This window comes from Talpa occidentalis, unplaced genomic scaffold (genome assembly GCF_014898055.3).
Source record: "Talpa occidentalis isolate TD23 unplaced genomic scaffold, MPIMG_talOcc4v2.1 talOcc4.15, whole genome shotgun sequence".
Lineage (NCBI taxonomy): Eukaryota > Metazoa > Chordata > Mammalia > Eulipotyphla > Talpidae > Talpa > Talpa occidentalis.
The window spans coordinates 84,482,426-84,500,939 of NW_023601543.1; the positions used below are offsets into that span (position 1 = coordinate 84,482,426).

An 18,514-nucleotide genomic window follows, 5' to 3' on the forward strand; every position below is an offset into this window, starting at 1 on the left:
TCTATACGAAAGCTCAGAGGGTGACACCATTTGGGGTTTCAAAAAATTCCATGGAGTTAGAGGTAGGAGAGTGCCTGTGTGCATCTGGGGGTTGAGAGGGAAGTTAGGGCTGGGAAGGAGACAAGTGTCCATTCATAGGGCACTCAAAGGAAAAGGGGCCAACCCCAAGGGTTGGAGGGAAAGAATGCAGATTTGGCCCCAAGGTCAGCAGGGAGCAAGGAGGCAGGTGGGAAGGCTCCCCTCTGTGCATTATAAAGCTTCTACTTAGCATGCAGGTGGTAGTAAGTGCTAAGAGGCAAAGACCCCAGGAGGTGCCCGCAGCAGGGCTCCCTCCCAGAAAAGCAGGAGGACCCCAAGGCACAGCTCTTCCTCTAAGGGGAATGTGAGTACTGGGCCGAGGGTGCCAGGAAGAGCAGCAAAAGACCATCCAGGGTGGAGTGGAGATTTTAGGCCTTGTGAGTCCCCAGGTCTCTGTCACAACTACTCAGCTCTGCCAAAAGCAGCCACAGATGAACATAAACAAATGGGCCTGGCTATGTTCCAACGAAACTTTATTTCCAAAAGCTGGCAGGAAAGCTATTATAAAATAAGCAAATAAAAATTAAAGTTAAAGAAACAATTAAACAAACCAGGTGGCAGTGGTGCGCTAACCCAGCCACTGGCCACAGAGGTTGCAAGGCCCTGAATCACCACTCTCATGGCCGCGTGAGCCAGACACACGCGAGCCTGGTGACTAGGCTGACCCGGGCATCCCCCACATGGACCCGTGCTGCAGGTCACCCTCGCCCCATGCTGAGGACTGGTGGCTGGGGCTGCGTTTCACCAGAGATGAGCTCCCTGAACCCTGCTGCTGGGGCCACTGTAAAAGCCTGGGTAGCAGTGCCATCCAGGGCAGACGCCAGGCAACAGCCTCCAATTAGCCAGGTGACTGCACGTTCTCCACCACAGTGCCCTTCCTCAGAGGGTATTGGCGCCAGCTACATATATAAATATGCTCAGTTCCGGGATATAAATATACTCATTTGTTGGGTGGATTTTTGCATTAATTTTATGAACTTTGGTCTGTTATTTTCTCTAAAACTCATCTGTGTTAGATAATTATCAAGTCCTTATTTTCAATTAAGCAAATCTCACGCAATTTATGAAACATATGAAAAATAACCAAAATAAAAATGAAAACTCTATAGTATATTATAATTATAGGGCAATTGCCTTTCCTTTTCAAACTTGAGAAACATTTCTTTCGTAAAAAAAGATAAGAATTTTCCTATCATTCAAAAAGGACTTCTAAAAATAAAAACTTACTGATATGTATAACAGCCCATTTTAGCATAATTGTAATTTTGTTTGTTGAGATTATAGTGGTAACTCACGGATTTCTTACAAGTCCCAGTTGATGACTTTTTAAACCATCAGTAAGAGAAAAAATGCTGCAAATGCGAAAGCAGAAACAAAAGTTGATTCTCTGAGACCTAGAGCTAAGGCAGGCTGTATTTTTTAAGTTGTATACTCCTTGATTCCCGAGTTACTAATCATGCTAATTGTTCAGCTAAACAAATTATGATCGTTTATTTGCACAAAGTATTAGAATGGATTGTTGTGATTTGATTTACTATGTATTAGTAGAGAGCATTTATCACATGCCAAATACTATAAACCATACTTGAAAATATGTTTCTAAAGTTCAGGCAGGAATCCCTTCTCAGCACTGTGCCAGGAAAAAATGGGAATGTTAACTTTGTTATCTAAAACTAAGGCTCAGATTGCAAGACAATTTTCACAGCTGAAGCACATAATGGGCTAACTTGCTTGGACGCCAAGGCAGCACATAAGCTCTTGATAGGTCCTTGCTGTGAAGAACTAAAGGTTGTCCACAGTTTTCCATGACAGTGCTCTCACTCAAATCATTAAGCGGTTGGGTTAAACTTAACTCCAAATGAATACAACCTACCTCCAGGTCTCTGCCTCCAACTAAATCTACTTATCTAGTTTTCTTTCCATTTGGAAAGAGATTAATGAAGGTCACCAGCTATTAGGAGCAGACAGCTCTGTGTGCTGTGAGGAAACACCAGGCATTCTCCTGAGGATTAGTTTATCAGTTCACAGCACATGTGGGTGGAGGCCAAACCAGTATTCCTGCCCATCCCTTTCTCATGCATGTTAAACCGGAAGTTTAAAGGCCTATGGAAGGCAAGCATCACTCTGAAAAGTAACTCTCCAGCTCAAAGGAAGTAGGCCAACCTGGCAACCAAAGAGAAAGCAGGCAACTGGCCCAGTACAATAAATGCCAGCCCGGCAATTGTGTTCACTTCTAGCAGCCAGTATCCAGCAGTTCAGAGAAGTATTCTGAGATGAGAAGTTTAAATAAAGATAAGGCCTACATTAGTTGTGAATGTCCCTTAGGAAATTCATGTACTTAACATGCTAAATTTAACGTGCAACAAGTTTTCTGTCCTTGACCAAACTCCAGCCAGACTCTCTCCGCACTTCCTCGACCAGCCCTCAGCCTTGGCCTGTCAAGACCTGAACAAATACTAACTTTTTTTAAGTCTCTAATGGCTCAAGACCACATCTCTAGGATGACTCCAGCCCCCATCAAAGTTCCTGCCTGAGAGAACGCGAGGCTGCCAAAAGAATGGACTCTTTGTTCCGGCCAACACCTGAAGACAGAGCGCCTGACTCCAGCTTCTGTGGGAAGGTGGGAGCCTAACTTAGGTGTGCATCAGTTAACAAACACAGATGGGTTTCACACGGACCAAGCCCCCCTTCTTGACTTGTAATTTTTCACTTTTCTGTCTCTGATGGGTCCCAGTTCAATTCCCCATTTCCTCTTTCTCCCATTAAAACACCCAGTCCCCCCTATAAAGCAAAGACATAATGACTTCACAACGGCTTCTTTTCCCTATTGCAATAGTATGCTACCGCATAAAATCTGTCCTTCCTGCCTGAACCAGTGGCCGTTTTGCGACTAGAGAGCAAACGCCGCCATAAATAGTATGTAAATGCATCAGAATAGTTGTGTTCAATAAAACTTTATGAACACTGACATTTTAATTCCATGATCATCTTCTTTTGATTTTTGGAAAACATTTGAAAGCCCATTCTTAGCACACAGGCTATACTAAAACAGTGAGTGAGCCAGATTTGGCCCACAGACCATAGTTTGCCAAACCCTGGCATAATCTATTTATAATTTTCTTTCCTTCCTATGATTAGTTTTCAAAGTTCAAGATCATTTGTTAGTAAGGGTGTTAGATTTCGAGACTGTATTTTCAACAACTCAAAGAAGGCTTCTCAATTTTCCTTATTGTGTCAAATATAGAAGCAGTCATTTTAAGTCCGTTGCTTAAAGATAAGTTTCTAGTTCACCAATAAAGCATATTCTCTCATAGCCATAATTTCATGGCAAACTCCAAATGGAATGACAAAGTAATATCATTGATGTGTGTGTGTGTGTGTGTGTGTGTGTGTTTGTAAACAGAAAATGAACATCTGGAAGGGTCCATAAGCAGAAAGTAAGAATTTCCAGGTCATGCATTTAAAGTACAAGTAAGTTTCACTGCAGCTGCCAATCTTTATCAATTTGGATAGCAAGAAGATGAAATTCACTTGCACACAGAGACGGGGAGGGGTGGTGTCCCTGAAATGGATGGTACATAGTCTGAACTAGACATCTTCCCACCCCGGAACAGCGAGTGACTAGACTTTCGCAGCTGTAACTAGCAACCCCTGGGAAACTAGAATTAAATATTCCTAAAACAGGAATCTAGTTCTGTTATGAAACTGTTCATCATTTCACCTCCTGACAGCCAAGAAAATCAGCAGAAGTCAGAAAGGACTCAGATGATGAGCAAGTAGCATTTTTAATAAAATTCAAATCCAGGGTCTTTGGGAGTTTTTTGGTGGTAGCCTCCAGAACTCACTATTCTCAACAAGATTAATACAATTACTCGGGTAAAAAGAGAAGAGAAAGGGAAAAATCTGACCTTTTGCATTTGCTTCTTTAACTTCCCTTTTCCCTAGGAAATATTAAATTCTGAATATGGTAAAGGTAAATAATAGAAATGCAGCAGGAGTCTCTAACAGGGTTTACATAAAAATCTGAGGCTAATCTACAAATATAGCATACTTTATTATAGAGATATTAGCACTGTTCTATGCCACAAAATACCTTGTGCAACTACAAGACGATGTAAAACACAGCAGCCCCTAAATTTGCCTACTAATACAAGAAATCATCTACATATTAATAATTGGGATCCAGTCATTATCTCCAAGTGTGCCTTTTTGCTTTAAGAAAAGAACCGAAGTCAGGCTACTCAATCCATGAAGGCGTCACTCAGTTTAATAACACCCCTATGAATTTGGGGTTTAAAATCACTTCCCTCAGGCAAAGGGGACATAATCGTATGTTTTTCTACTGAACTGCATTCTTCTATAAACATTTGAAAGAGTGCATCTGCTTTACAAGTGAAATAGTCGATACAAAGAGCAGTAACAATAAAAAATATATGCCTATTTTTATACTATTACTGGTTGATAAGGCAATCGTCTGTAATGCTCTCATCTACAAGGATGGAAAATGATATATAACTGTTACCAAGGCAACAGAGAAGTAAAATTGCATGTAAACTATCAAGCAGTTTAATAACCACAAAATTAGAAGAACAAGAAAAAACATCTTCAGCCAGAAGTGTGACGCTCTGTGTCACCCACGGTGCATGCAAGCAAGGGGCACAGCTCTAAGAGATGATGTGAAAGGGTCACAACTTGCCAGCTATTCCAATGCCTGGCAGCATTTTTTAAAACGGTGATAAGACAGCAATGGGTTCTTGAGGGGCGAAGTGAATCCCGATTTTTTCACATGATTAAAGGTGCACAGGTTCTGGGAACAAATGGTTAAATGTAGGTACTTTGAAAAGTCAAAACAGGCTTTTATTAATTCCAGTGCGGATTACTATTCTCTTGGAATTCTCTGTAATTACCAGTCTCTTTACTCACAGATAGGACATTTAGCAAATATCAAGTATGCTTTCTATAGCAGGTGCTTTCTGAATTAACATTTAGAAACTCAAGTTCGACTCATTAGGAACCAGAGGCAAGGCTGAGGCCTGGGGTAACTATGAGCGTTCACTTCTAAACCGAGAGAATTTTAAGCATTCAAGTAACCACATAGATGCTAAATCCTTTAGGAAGATTATCCATCCTGAAATCAGGAAAATCCTGCAGTGTAAGCACTTTCATACTCCACCTTTGAGAAAAGAACTTGATTTCTGTAAGAGTTTAAAACACACACACACATAAGACTTTATTCCTTCAAGGGCAGAAACAAACATCGTAAACATGTGTTTCTGCGTGCTCGTGACCCTCTGAGGCATTTCTGGTTCAGCTTGGGGGCCACCATCGAGCTGACACCGAGAACAAGAAGAATTCCTGTGGCTGGGAGATTTCTTAATCAGCACATAAGCTCAGAACATGTGCCACTTCTCTCTTTAGAAAAAGACTCTATTTGGATCACATTAAGGATAGAAAGTGAAAATCACACTCATTTACTAAATTTTAGCCTGTCTTTAAAATAAGATACGAGTCCCCCACAGCCTGGCTAGTTTTGCAAGAGCTCAGATTTGTGAATATCATGAAGGCGTCCCAGGATTTAGTCAAATGAGTAGAAAACATCTTTTCACTGACACACAGAATGGTCCTTTCCCCAGCTCCAAGGCTTAAGGACTAAATCGGGCTCTAGATGTTCCATTAATTTTATTGCTTTCTGGCATCTGAGGCCACCGCAAAACATCTCGGTTACTGTAAACTAAACTCTTGGTTGAACCTCTCTTTGCCTTCGGCAGCCTCTCTGCCCATCACAGAGGGCACTGCTGTTGTTCTAAACAGTCGCCCATAGTTTTCCTCCCACCCCTGCTTCATTATCTGACAGCTCTTTGTGAGCCAGCCTGGGGCAGAAGATGCAGGAAGTTACCAGGGCAGAGGGGTGAGGCCGGGCCCTTGGTGGCAGCGGCCCGAAAGCGGTTTGCGGCCGGACATCCCTCTCCCTTCTGATCTGCCGAGCAACACCTCTTGGCGTCCTGTTCCACAGACAGTTTCCCCACCAAGCGTCTACCTCACGGCTTCCCAGACCAAGTCGGGGCCCTCTCCCTGGGGGAAATCTGCTTACGACATTCAGACGGCCTCATGTGAAAAGCGAGGGACAGTGGAGACGGGCCAGAAGAACAAATAAAGACCTGTGGATGTTGCAGAGGCACACACTGCAATGGCAACATCCAAACCCAACGTTTCGGAAACGGCCCGAATGTCGCTTAGTAAGGCCAACCTTTCAGACTCGGGCTCACTGAGGCTGATGTAATCTGCACAGCCCACTCTGACTCGAAGGATGCAGGAGACCCAGAAGGGTCCTGGCAAGCGCTACTGTCATCCACCTGCAGGTGCAGGGCTGGGGCAGCAGGCTGGCCCTCCCAGGAAGGTGAGATCTGCTCCCGCAACACTTCTCACCCCAGGCTCTTCCCCACTCGTGCCACAGACCTCACGTCCTGGAGGGGAGACTCTGCAAGCCTGCGCAGGGCAGGAGACCGGAAGGCTCTGACCAGGTAACACCTAGGCAGCGGCGAAGTGGAAATGTTCCTCCTCTCTCAGCCCTGCCCCAGAAAGCTGCCCGAATTAATTATTTTTCTTTGGTTTCACCAACATGGCCACTTGGAGAACACATTTCTCAACCTCCCAAGGTTTAGGGCCACAGTCACCCGGAGAAAGGCTAAGGGCTTCTGCCTCCATGCCCCCGACATCGAGCTCGCGGCTTGGGCCAACCGCCAGCCTGACTTCTGGGGGGTGGGAAGGTCTAATTTAGGGGGGGGGCAGGGGGCCACTTTCGGTCCCTGTTGCTCTGGGAGGAAATCCCCGCTGGAAGCACTTTCCTGGCGGCAGCGACTACAACCATCTTCTCAGCCCGAATCGCACATGTGAGCCCAAGCGGCGCGGGGCTTTTCCTACGGGAAAACAAACTGTCGTGAATGTTGGTGTGTGCGTGAGGGCGTGTGTTGGCGTGTGCGGTCTACACTCGCGGAAGGCACAAGCCCCGGCGGCCGGGGGAAAGAAGTTGGCGGCGGCAGCCCCTGACCCCCGCGTTTCCGTCCCATCTCCAGCCCGGCTGCGCGCTTCAGCTTCTGCTTCTCCTTGAGCCTCCTGGAAAATAAAGCACCAAGTTGCCCGCGGCGGCGGCCCTGGGTGCCAGGGAAGCGGCGCAGCCCCTACCTCGAGAGCTTTGCAATCTTCACAAAGCTGAAGACATCCATGCAGGCGGCAGGGGGCCCCGAGCGCGGCGTCTCCGTCGCCCCTTCTCAGGCCAGTAACGGCAGCCCGGGCAGCCCCATGGCCGGCCGGGACCTCAGCGCGCCCCGGGGCTCGAGTGGCGGCGATGGCGGGTGGCGGCGGCGGCCCGGGAGAGACCGCACCTGGAGGCGGCGGCTGCTACCCCCCTCCGGCCGCGAGCTGCTTGTGCATCCCGAGCAGGACCGGGGATGGGCGCCCGCTCCGGAAAACTCAACCGAGAGGGGGCCGGACTGGGTGGCAGGGGCGGGGGCTGCGAGCGCGGCCCGGGTCGTGCGCCCCGCCCGGCGCGCCCCGGCCCCCGGGAACTGCCGAGCGCCTTGGGGAGAAGAGGCCCCAGCGAGGGGCGCCGCTCCTGCTCCTGATCCTCCTGGTCCTCCGGCCCCGCTGCCCCACACGCGGAGGAGCGCAGACTGAGCCGGGAGGCGGCGGGCGAGCTTGGCACACGCGCACGCACCCCTCGCGGCACTGCAGCTGCCTCCCTGCCTCCTTGCCTGAGCCGAGTCCCTGCTCCTCTCCCCACCCCCACCCGCGAGGGAGGGGGCTCTGCTGTCACCCGCCGCTTGTGCCTCCAGATCCGATCTAACAGTCCAGGGCACACGGGGACCGGGAACGCTACTCCCTGCTTCCCCACAGCGAGGGCGAGCGCGGCCGCCGCAGGTTGCCCGAAGCCTTGGTATGTGCTGTAAACAAAACTAGCGATCTGGAAGGGGCAGGGAAGACGAGGCTGGATCTCTCCTCCAAGGCAGGGGAAGGGAAGGAAGACGCCTGGCGGAGCGGGCAGGATTTGGAGAGCGCAGAGTTTCCACTGCCTCCCCCAACCGCTGGAGCAGGACGTGACAGCTGGGCTGGCCGGGAAGGTGCGCTGCTGGGCAGCGCAGCGGGCGAGTAGGAGAAACAAGAAACCACCCGCGGCATTGGTGGGTGAGGGGCCGCAGCTGCTTCTTCCTAGAGAGGGCTGGAGAGACGAGGGTCCCGGGAGCCAGAGGCGCAGACGCTGGTCTGGACGGGATTGCAGCTACAGGCAGAGAGCCGGAGAGAATGGGGGACCGGCGGGGAGAGCCAGCTGCTTGCTCGAATTGAGCGGTGGGTGAAGGAGGAAAAAAATAAAAAAAATCCTTGCTCACAAAACAAAAACACAGACACATAAACACTCACCTGAGACAGAGTAAACTCCAAGTTGCTGCCATTTAGAACTCCTCGCCTTCTCTTTCACATCACTACCCCGGAGAGCCACCCCTCCTCATTAACTCGGTGTCTCCTGGGAGGCGCAGGGGGCTTTCCACCCCTTTGCTTGTTATTTCTCTTGGACTCTCAAGGCCTCTTCTCCCAAATCCTTTAAAATTTCTCCCCAGACTCTCTGAAGATCAGACGGCTGCACAAAGTGTGTGTTCTCCCACCCAGAAGCTTTCACCTGATGGCAGGGAACCGCGGAAGAGAAATGCCCCCCTCCCAGGCAATGTTGGAGGATCTGGCCAGTGCGCTTCTAGCTCCGAGGGGATTAGGGGAAAGGAAATAGGTTTAAAGTTCCCAGACTTCAGCTCCTAGCCTGATCTGTTGCTGTATTTAAAGTCTCTAATATTCAAGCCTAGTACTTCCACTTTTTTAAGGCATTCTTGCTGAAATTAAACATGAAATCAGGAGCAGTCTGAAAAATCTAAATGATTTGAAACACAGGCATAAAATGACATTATTCAAAAAAATGGAATCAATTTCCCTTTAACTTCCTATAGATAGGCCAGTTTAATTTCATGAATGGGGGTACTACTCATGGATCAGACAAGACAAGAGGGGCCTTGGCTTTTAAACCCCCCCCCCCCAATTTTGTGTGTGTGAAAAATTATAGTTTGGATCTATCTTGTGCTTGGTAATTTTTAAAGCACTTTCACATTTGAGTCTCACAGCCATCCTGTCATAAAGTAAGGCAACATGTTTTCAAATGAACAATCTTGTATTTTTATGCCATAGTCGACTGTCAGTGTAGCAGACAAAGAGATGTGTTTTCAACACGGCTCAGATTCAGACTCCACACTCTCTCCACTCTCCTAGAGCTAAAGCTGCACCCCCCCCATGACCAGCAAGTACAAAAAGCCTGGCCCTTGAGCTGTCTGAGCTCCTCTTTTGTGTCTCCCTGTCCCTCTCCACTCATTTGCAAGACCCCCACTGAGTCCTGGTGACACCGCCTTGCTGCTCTTCCTATTCTGCAGCTATCCTCCTAACTTGGCTCTTTGCAATGGTTCTTCCCTCAACCTGAAAGCTCTTCCTTCACATATCATCATGGCCAGCTGCCCATCGAGTCTGCACAAATATCACTTCCAAAAAGCTATCTCTGAAAAGCCTATTTAAAATTCCAAGGCCCCACACCCTGGACTCCGAGGTCCCATTAACTGCCTTTTTTTTTTCTTGTTTCCATAGCACTTATCAACCCACCAGAGCATTATATAATTTATTTTTATGTCTCTTGTTTCTTGTTTCCTGTCTGATTCTCTTGCTGGAATCAAAGCTCCACCGAGGCAGGGATTTTTGTTTTGTTTTGTTTTGTCCACCAATGGATTCCAAATGCCTACAACAGTTTCCTGGCTGGAGAAGGACTTTAATAAATATTTGTTGAATGAATGAATTTTATGCTCATGAGATTTGCAGCCAAGCCAAAGCTGGATACTGCTTCCTGTCTGGTCCCCTCCCCACCACTTTTCCACTCCCAGCATCCCTCACCCTCTTTTGGATTCCTAAGGATGGCAATGAAGGCCCTCTTATTACCCTTCTCCCTTTCTCCCTGTCTCCAAGAGTGGGACTACCAATACCCTCCTTCATCAGGAGTCTACATCTGGTAGCACAAGGCCAGCTCTTGAATGAGAAAGGGAGATAAAGCAATGTCTTTGGATAATGTGTTGTGAAAATTTGCTTCCTTCTGACAATAGAATAGTCAGGATGCCCTTTATAAAAAGATAACCCTATTAATCAAGAATGACTCCAGATAGCACATAAATAGCTAGTTATTCAACTGTGAAACTGACGGGAAATAGGCATTGTGTTTACTTGTACAGAGACAGTCTCCCTTTAAGACATCTGGTCTACCTGGAACGGCCTGCTGTTGGGCTTCAATCTGTGCCAATTTGTGAGCTACGGTTATGAATGGTGCAGATGCTGACTCTCCACAGCCTAACAGCCACCAGGGGAAATGACTAGCTTCTCTAGGACTTTATATTATCCTCTGGCATATTAATTATCTAGTGTGTTTTCTAATGGGCTGATACCTTTTTCTAAAGCAAAGAGATTCTCCCCCTCCTCCTTTGTTTTTCATTAATATAAAAATGCAAGGGAGTCTGTTCCCTTGAAACATGTTAACATGGCCAGTTTATACCTTTAAGCCCTCTTGGCAGATAAGCAAAAATTTGAGTAGCTGGTCTTTCAGCTCTGTTCCCTCTCTCTGACAGGTGTGTGTGGCAAAGGTTGGGATAGGTTTCTTTGTTTAGCATGAAATGGATCTGCCTAAAACAAACAAAAACCAATGAGTGACATTTGAGCACATATGTAATTTTCTGAAGTTTTATCTTCAGCCCGGATAATCTCTAAGGCCCCTTCTAGATCTTGTAGAGATTTACTCATTGGAAACTGTATTACACAGCCCTGAGAACCTATTTAATTTGCTTTACCTGAATCCAAGTGACATTTGGTCATTTCTTAAAACCAAACACACTTTCAAACACTATTGAATGTGCTCATGAATAACAGACTCAAGGGCATCAGCTCCCGAGCAAGTCATTTAACTTCCCTGAGACTCAGTTTTCCCACCTATAAAATGGAAATGATACCTCACCGAGAATGAGTTCTTGAAGGGAAAACAATTCTGAGTGGTGTGTGTATGAATTGAGGCACATGGATATTAACTCCAGAAAGATTTTCTTGAGCCACTGTAGTGCTGTTAGGAAGTTTCAGCCTCTAATCAAAGCATTTGCTTTGATTAATCAGAGTAAGTGTTTGCCTAAAAATTAATCTCATTGTTGCCTGGTCAGTCACTAAAGCCCTGCATAGTAGTGCAGTTTATGATTGGTGGAGACTTTTGTGGGGGGAAAAGGGAGAGATTTCTGCATCACTGTTAAGGCTTCTCTCAAACTGGTGTCAGGGATCTGCTATTTGACCAGATGTTCCATACAGGATGGCAGCTGAGGGTTCCTTGCTGCAAATTACAGTAGACAGAGCCCCATGCATTTGTCAGTTGCACCAGGGCATCTTGACCATCTGGTCACAGTCTTGAAGACAGAAGTACGTCAATAAAAGCAAGGTATACATTAATTCAACAAATATTCGAGGCATTTATCCAATGACCCCAGACACTGGAGACTACATCAGGCAGCAACATGTTTCTGTTCTCACAGATTTTACATCTTAATAGGGAAAATATATGATAAGCAGCAAAATAAGAAAATAACATAAATAAGAAAAAAGCACATGATGGATGGGCAGAGAATAAGTCATTTCAACTGAAAGTAAGTGATGATGACTTTTGAAGATCCAATGATCAAGGAAGAGCTCTCTAAGGAGGTGACATTTAATTTGAGATATGAGGAACACTCAACGTGCACATGGACATGCATCCCACGGAGAAGGACCAGCAAGGACAAACAGAAACAGAGCCCCTTAGCCAGGAACAACTGCTCTATGTTTGAAGAATCAGAAGGTGGCTGGTGGATCTGATCGGTATTGTGTTCAGTGGAGTGAGAGTGGGTAGATTTGCAGAGTGAGAGCCAGGGGCATGATCATGGGGGCACAGTAAGCCCTCTGCCTTTTCCTGTGGGGTGTGGACACACAGGAGGGCCAATGTCATGGGAGTAGCAAAATCAGATCTATAATTGGAATGACCGTTCTCGAGGGAAGTGAGTACAGAGGCAGGGAGACAATTCAGGAGCCTGCCACAATCATCCAGGCCAGAGATGGCTGTGGCTCAAAAAGCAACATGACGAGGATGTGGGGAAATGCAGCCAGGCTCAGGTTGTTTTGAACAGGATTTGCTCATGGATTGGAAGTGGGAGCTAAGGAAAGGGGGGATCAAGGGTAATTCACTGATTTATTCTACACAGAAAGAAGACCCTGGTTCCCTTCACTTAGTAGTGAACACATAAAAGCCAGAAGGTTTTCCCTGCCTCTGTGCCCATGCGCTCTGCCTTCCCTCCATTCCCTCAGTGAATTCTCAAGCTCCCGAGGCTGACCCCTTGATGGGTGGGCTGAGCCTTGCTGGCCTGCTCAAGGCCCTGACTCCAGCATTAGCCCTCTCTCCTCCAACAGTGTTTTGTTCTGGACTCCTGGATCATTCCCATGTGCATTCAAACATGCTGCTCTTTATCCTATCTTCCAAAAAAATCGTAACCCCTACCCCCATCTTACTTCAGCTGAGTCCCATTCTTCAACTTGTCTGTAGAGTAAAATTTCTCCCAAGAGTTGTCTCTATTTGTTCTTATTCATTCAATCTTGAGTCTACTCCATGCATGTTTTCTCACCACCCTTATAATCACCTCACCATTGAAACTATTTGTCAGTCTTAGCCGGGGATATCTATGTGGCTAAATCCAATGACCAATGTCATGGTCCTTATAGTGCTTAACTTGGTCCTTCTTGTACTTAACCTTAAAACCTTTTCTTCCTTTGGCCTTGAAAACAGAACACTTTCCTGGCTTCCTTCCTTGCTGCTTGCTCCTTTTCAGTATCTTCGATGTTACTCTTCCATCACTGTGCCTCATCTTGCCAAAACTCTAAACACTGGATGTCTCAGGATTCAGTCCTAGGCATACTCTTTGAGTATCTGTTTATTTCCCAGGTGGCCTGTTTGCATTTTGTGATGTTTAACACTATATATATGCTGGGAATGCCAACATTTACATCTCTGGACCCCTCAAATCCAGACTGTCTACTTAACATCTCCATCTAATGTCCAGTGGGCACCTTGAACCCAACATATCCTAAAGCTAATTCCCAGAGAAAAGGCTCCTCCTTACAGTCTTTTCCATTTCAACGAATGTCAACTCCATCCTGCTAGCTGCTTCATTCCAAAATCTAGGCACCATCTTTGACTTACTTTTAACTCTGAAATCTCACTGTGAACCAATCATCAAAATTTTCAGTTCTACCTTCAAAATGGATCCACACTACTTACACATCTCACTGACTCTACCACAACTACCTATGTTCAAGCTACCATCTCCCTTCTGGATAGTGGCAAAGGCCTACAAACTGGTCTTCCTGCAGCTCCACTGCCTCTACACTAAACAACTAGCAGGCCACTTTTGACACGGCACCTAAGTCATGCCCATGAGTTCCATATAAACCCAGTTTGAAAACCACAATTCCAGTGATGGGGTATCTGAGTGAATTGAAGCAGGAGATGATCTGGTCAGATGAATACTTTAAGTAAGTAGATCCTTCTGGGAAGAAAAATGGACATAAGAAGATAAGTTAGGAGAATATAGAGGGAGTCTGGGGTAGAAGTAGAAGGGATGGAGAATTGTGTTGGGGATAAAATCACCAGGATTACAGATATGATTATATATGGGAGGAGGATGGTGGGGGAGGTAAGAGACCTCTCCCAGGTGTCTAACGTGGACATCTGGGCCAATGGAAATACCCCCTGTAACAGGGGGTGCCTGAGAATCAGTTTTGTAGGAAAGGATGATGCATTCACTGTCTAATATGTTGAATTTGGATGGCTGTAAAACACCCAGGGGACATCCATTAGATGTTAGACCTACAAGCCAAAAGCCAAAGGGAAGTTGTGACAAGTCAATGAGACACCAAATATGATGAACTTAGTGCAGATATTAATTGCCTTTCTCCAGAGGATTTTAGGAGAGAATAATGGAGCAATGTTCTCAGAGATGGAAAAGGCATCTATGACAATGAGATTCTTGAGAAACAAGATAAAAACCAGTAAGAGTTGTATGGTAAGGATTCTTATTTTCTTTTCTTCCTTTTTGGTGTCTACATTTTTTTAAAGATTTATTTATTTATTTATTCATTCATTCATACATACATACATACATACATACACACATACATACAAGCACTGGGTACAGTCAGAAGCGCAGGAGGGTGAAAGAATTCACCAGAGTCAGAGCAGGGAGCAGAATAGGCAGAAGGACCTAAGCACACTGCTAAGGGGAGCAGTGGGTGGCAGGAGAGGTCTGCGCACCATGTGGGAGCCTCCTGGGAGCCTCCTCTGGTGGCCGGGGAGCACCCAGGGATTGAACCGGCGCTGCAGAGGCTGGGGACAGCTTCGCAACCCAGCGCTCAACTGCTGCGCCACCGGGGAGGCCCTTGGTGTTTACATTTTAATTGGCATGCATGATTTGGTACTGTACTGGGGTAGGGGTGGGATGAGAAGGCAGAAGGCAAGACAAGTTGATTTTGAGATTATTATTTTTATTAGTATTAAATAAGGAGATAAATCATATTGTGCATTTGTTAGTTTTCATTTTTCTAAATACTTGTGTCTGCTAGTCCTTGAAGTAACCCTTTAAGTTGGAAAAGAAAGTTGTTATTATCCCCACTAAATGATAACAAAAGGTGAGACCACAAAAGCTAAGTGATGACAATAATTACTACAAAGTACGAGGTTATTATATTATGAGAAGTACTGGTTCTTGGGGATAAGTCTAGCCTCAGCAGGGAAGCATTTGAATAAAGACTTGTGGACTAAAAATCTCTCAAGTTCTACCAATATAATTCAAATTTCACTCATTTTTAGTTATTTTAAAGGAGATTCAAAACTTAAAGAAGCCATATGAGACATTAGAAAGTATAACAGACAGAGCAGTAGGACTTCTCAGATGTAGTCCCCAGTCTGTGATCCTTGATGTATCACCTAACTTTTCTAAGCTTCTAAGTTTTATGGATTCAAAGAAGTTTGTATGTTACCATTTCCTCCTGCCTCTCGTGCAATGTGGCTCTACAAGTGAATATTCCTAAAGGTCAAGAGATATATGTTTCAGGAATATCAACTTTGTTAATTCTGTAATCAAGAAAGTTTGGTTCTATAGGAACAAAATCAAGAGCACAGACTTTTACCAGTCAATGTATACATCTCGAAAATAGGAAATTATTAGTTCATCTCTCTATAATCTGAACTTTATTCGAGTTAAGAAACCACATTTGCTACAAGTACCTTCCACTAGGTCTCACTAGGTCACCTGATTTCCTTTACACATTTATCCCTGCCCTCTCTCTGGTATTATATACGGAAAATCTGTCAGTGTAGCAAGGTTTATAACTACTGCATTCCCACTGAATCTCCTCTGGTCTGATGAGGTATGGAAGGATAAAGGGGAAGAGGTCATCAAAAAAACTCTTCTGGTGTATAATTTTCAGACTACGAATCCTTTCTGTGATATACCTTGTAATAATATTTTGAGTTTCTATGCAACACTGTATGAAGGGAAAACCATAAAGGCTCATATTTGTCTGAGACATATTTTAATATTTCAGACACATTTTAAAACTCTCGGATCTGGACTCACTTTTATGCTGTCTTTCTAACATAATGTTCCTACATCTTAGCCTCTGACTAGACAAAACTAATCAAATCACTTTGAATAACAGCACTTTTGCTTGATGGATAAATTGCTCTAGTCCTGAAGGCTATTATGAGGGTGAGCTTAAAGGAAGATGTATATCCAGAAATGGCTGTGACGGGTTATTTTAGGTTTCTGAACTCTCACCCATGTGTTACTCTATTACTTTCCTTTTTAACTCATTCCATTACTATTTACAGCACATCAACCCCTGCTCTCCACTACCCAGTTGGCACTGCAGAGTGGGGACCAAGGTAGACAAGACTTGGTTCTTGTCCTCAGGGTCTGAAGCAGACACTGCCACCATCCAATTCATGTGGCAATGAAGTCCTTTTCCAGGCCATCTGGAGGCCACCTCCAGTCTCCCTGCTGCCATGTGTACATGTGCACGTGTACACACACACACACACACACACACACACAGAGCTTCCTATCTTCAAATGAGGTCATCATGTCTTGAGCTGTGGCCACCACCTTGCAACTATTAGATAACAAGCATGAAACACATCAAGATACTAAAGATAGTGGAGAAGCAGCTGGAAGGAGTTTGGCCCTGAAAGATACTGAGTTGTAGAACCAACCTTGGCTGCTGACCTTCACATTGCTTATTTTATGAGGTAAAAAAAAACTGCTTTTCACTTAAACCTATGATAACCATATCCTGAGCTGAGTGCATGCCTAAATTACACCGGGATCATGGGAGGATGGAGTAAAATAATTTCTTACATACTATGGTAGAAGAGGTACAAGAAGTGTAAGAGATATAAATGGCAAGAGTACAGAGAGACAGATACTATGATACATGAGCTGGTATCATCCTCCGTAGTTTAGAAAAGGTTTCTGCTCACGCCATCTCAGACTTTACTACAGCCCTATGAGGCAGCAATCATTACAGGCAAGTTGTAAGTAACCCTGAGGTTGTATGGGGTCATTTGCCAGAAATCACATGGCAAGAAACCGGACGCAGCAGCCCTCCAACAGACGGACCCGAATCACCAACATACTGAACTGTCAACTCCACCGGCGCTCCCTCTCGCAGCACAAGTGGCTGAGTCGAAGGCAGCCCTTGAGGGTGGACCGAGGGGAGGGGGGATAATGCTGATGGGGAACGTATTGGGCTGGGAGGCAGAGAAGCTCCCTGAAGAAGGGGTGCCTTTTGAGTCAGGCCTTCAAGGATGAATGAGAATTCAGAAAAGATGAGCAGTAAGACCAGCCCAGACAGAGTCTAACACGGAGCTGACAACCCGAAGGAGCAGTGTATGCTGGCCAGGGGTCTCACCTGGAGCGAGAAACTAAAGACACACGGGACATAAGAATTTTGAAACCCAGTCTTAAATTTCCTGCCAAGGACTCCATTCCAGCAGGCCCGGGGGCCCCAGTACCAACCAGAAGAAAGATGGCGCAGCCAGTTATAGGGGACATGAGCTCAAGCTGTAGCGCCCTGGGGGGGGGGGAGACAGGAGAGCCTCAGCTGGAAAGGGGGGATCTGCAGTAGTCATTCCAAAGAAAAGAGCATGCAATGACGCAAGCTGGGGTTGGAAGAGACAGGATGGAGCTGGGAAGGCGGCCAGACTTGCCTACTGGGAGTGGGAGATGGTGTGAAAGGAAGGAACCAGATGAGGCTTCAAAGGACTCAACAGGAGCAGGTTTAGGGGAATGACAGATGACGGATTCACTGGCACCCTAGGAAGACTTAATTTAATCAAATCAACCCCCCGCCACTGTGGAACCACTCATGGGCTTGCTTTTGAGCCATAGGTCCAGTTTGCATGTGAAGTGGGAATTCTCTCATGCTTTCATCCTGAAGTCACCAGCAAAATTCAGGCTCCATCTTTAGCCGTGTGCCTGGCATTGTGAGCCGTGATAGCCCACCTCCCACTCTATCCTGCAGAGCGGGAGGATGGACCCTTTCCTCCCCAGCCTGAGCTGTGTCTCTGATCAAGAAATGTGATCTCTTCCCTATGACTTGTTAGTATTGTTACAATGTTCTTCATTCCGGCTTTCCTTGGGATCCTCGCCATCAAATGGCAGACAGATGTCCTTCTCCATGGTTCTTCCTGTGTCCTGCTGTGTCACTGGCTAGTGACAAGCTGTGGCTAAGTTGTCAGATCCCTAATTATAGGACAGTCTAATTACAGACATGTTACACTTGCAAGGTATTATTACTGAGGCCCTGTCTGCCATCACCCAGAAGTAATCTAACAAAATGTCATTACAATTATTAGTGGACTGGTCCATGGGACAATGTAAATTCTCCCATGCATCCTAGGTGGAGGCGGTGCCCTTGGACTCAGTGGAGGGGTCACCTGAGAGGATCCTCTTCAGTGAGCCAAAGTGAAATACTGTGGAAGAGCAGCGAGTGGGGGGATGGGAGCATGGGGAATGGTGAAGGGCCACTACTCTGAACTCTTCAAGGCAGTTCAGTGCGGCAGGGAGTTTTCTGTGCTCCTGAGGTTGTTCAGTTCTCAGCTACCCCACTCTGGGAGGGTGTCGGTGTTTGCTGGCTTAAGTTTAAGAACATTTGAACTCTTGTCATAAGGGCTATCAGTGGTAGCTAGTGGAAAGTTTGTCTTAAGACTGTTCCACTCTACGGCCTCCCCTGGTGGTGCAGCAGTTGA

At 46.0% G+C, this 18,514-nt stretch overlaps 1 protein-coding gene across 4 annotated transcripts in view; it reads right to left on the reverse strand.

Moving 5' to 3' along the window:
• FRMPD4 (FERM and PDZ domain containing 4) overlaps window positions 1-18,514 on the reverse strand; it is a 701,451-nt gene that overhangs the window by 446,068 nt on the left and 236,869 nt on the right. The window contains exon 1 of one of the 4 annotated variants that reach the window (XM_037512714.2): window positions 7,261-7,818. The exons of 1 other annotated variant lie outside the window; for it this stretch is intronic. In XM_037512714.2, the coding sequence (XP_037368611.2) occupies window positions 7,261-7,301 (41 nt within the window). In that variant the 5' untranslated portion in view covers window positions 7,302-7,818. Of the gene's footprint in view, window positions 1-7,260; window positions 7,819-8,493; window positions 8,585-18,514 lie in introns of those variants that run through there. 2 more of the 4 variants (XM_054695853.1, XM_054695852.1) reach the window with 2 other exon arrangements.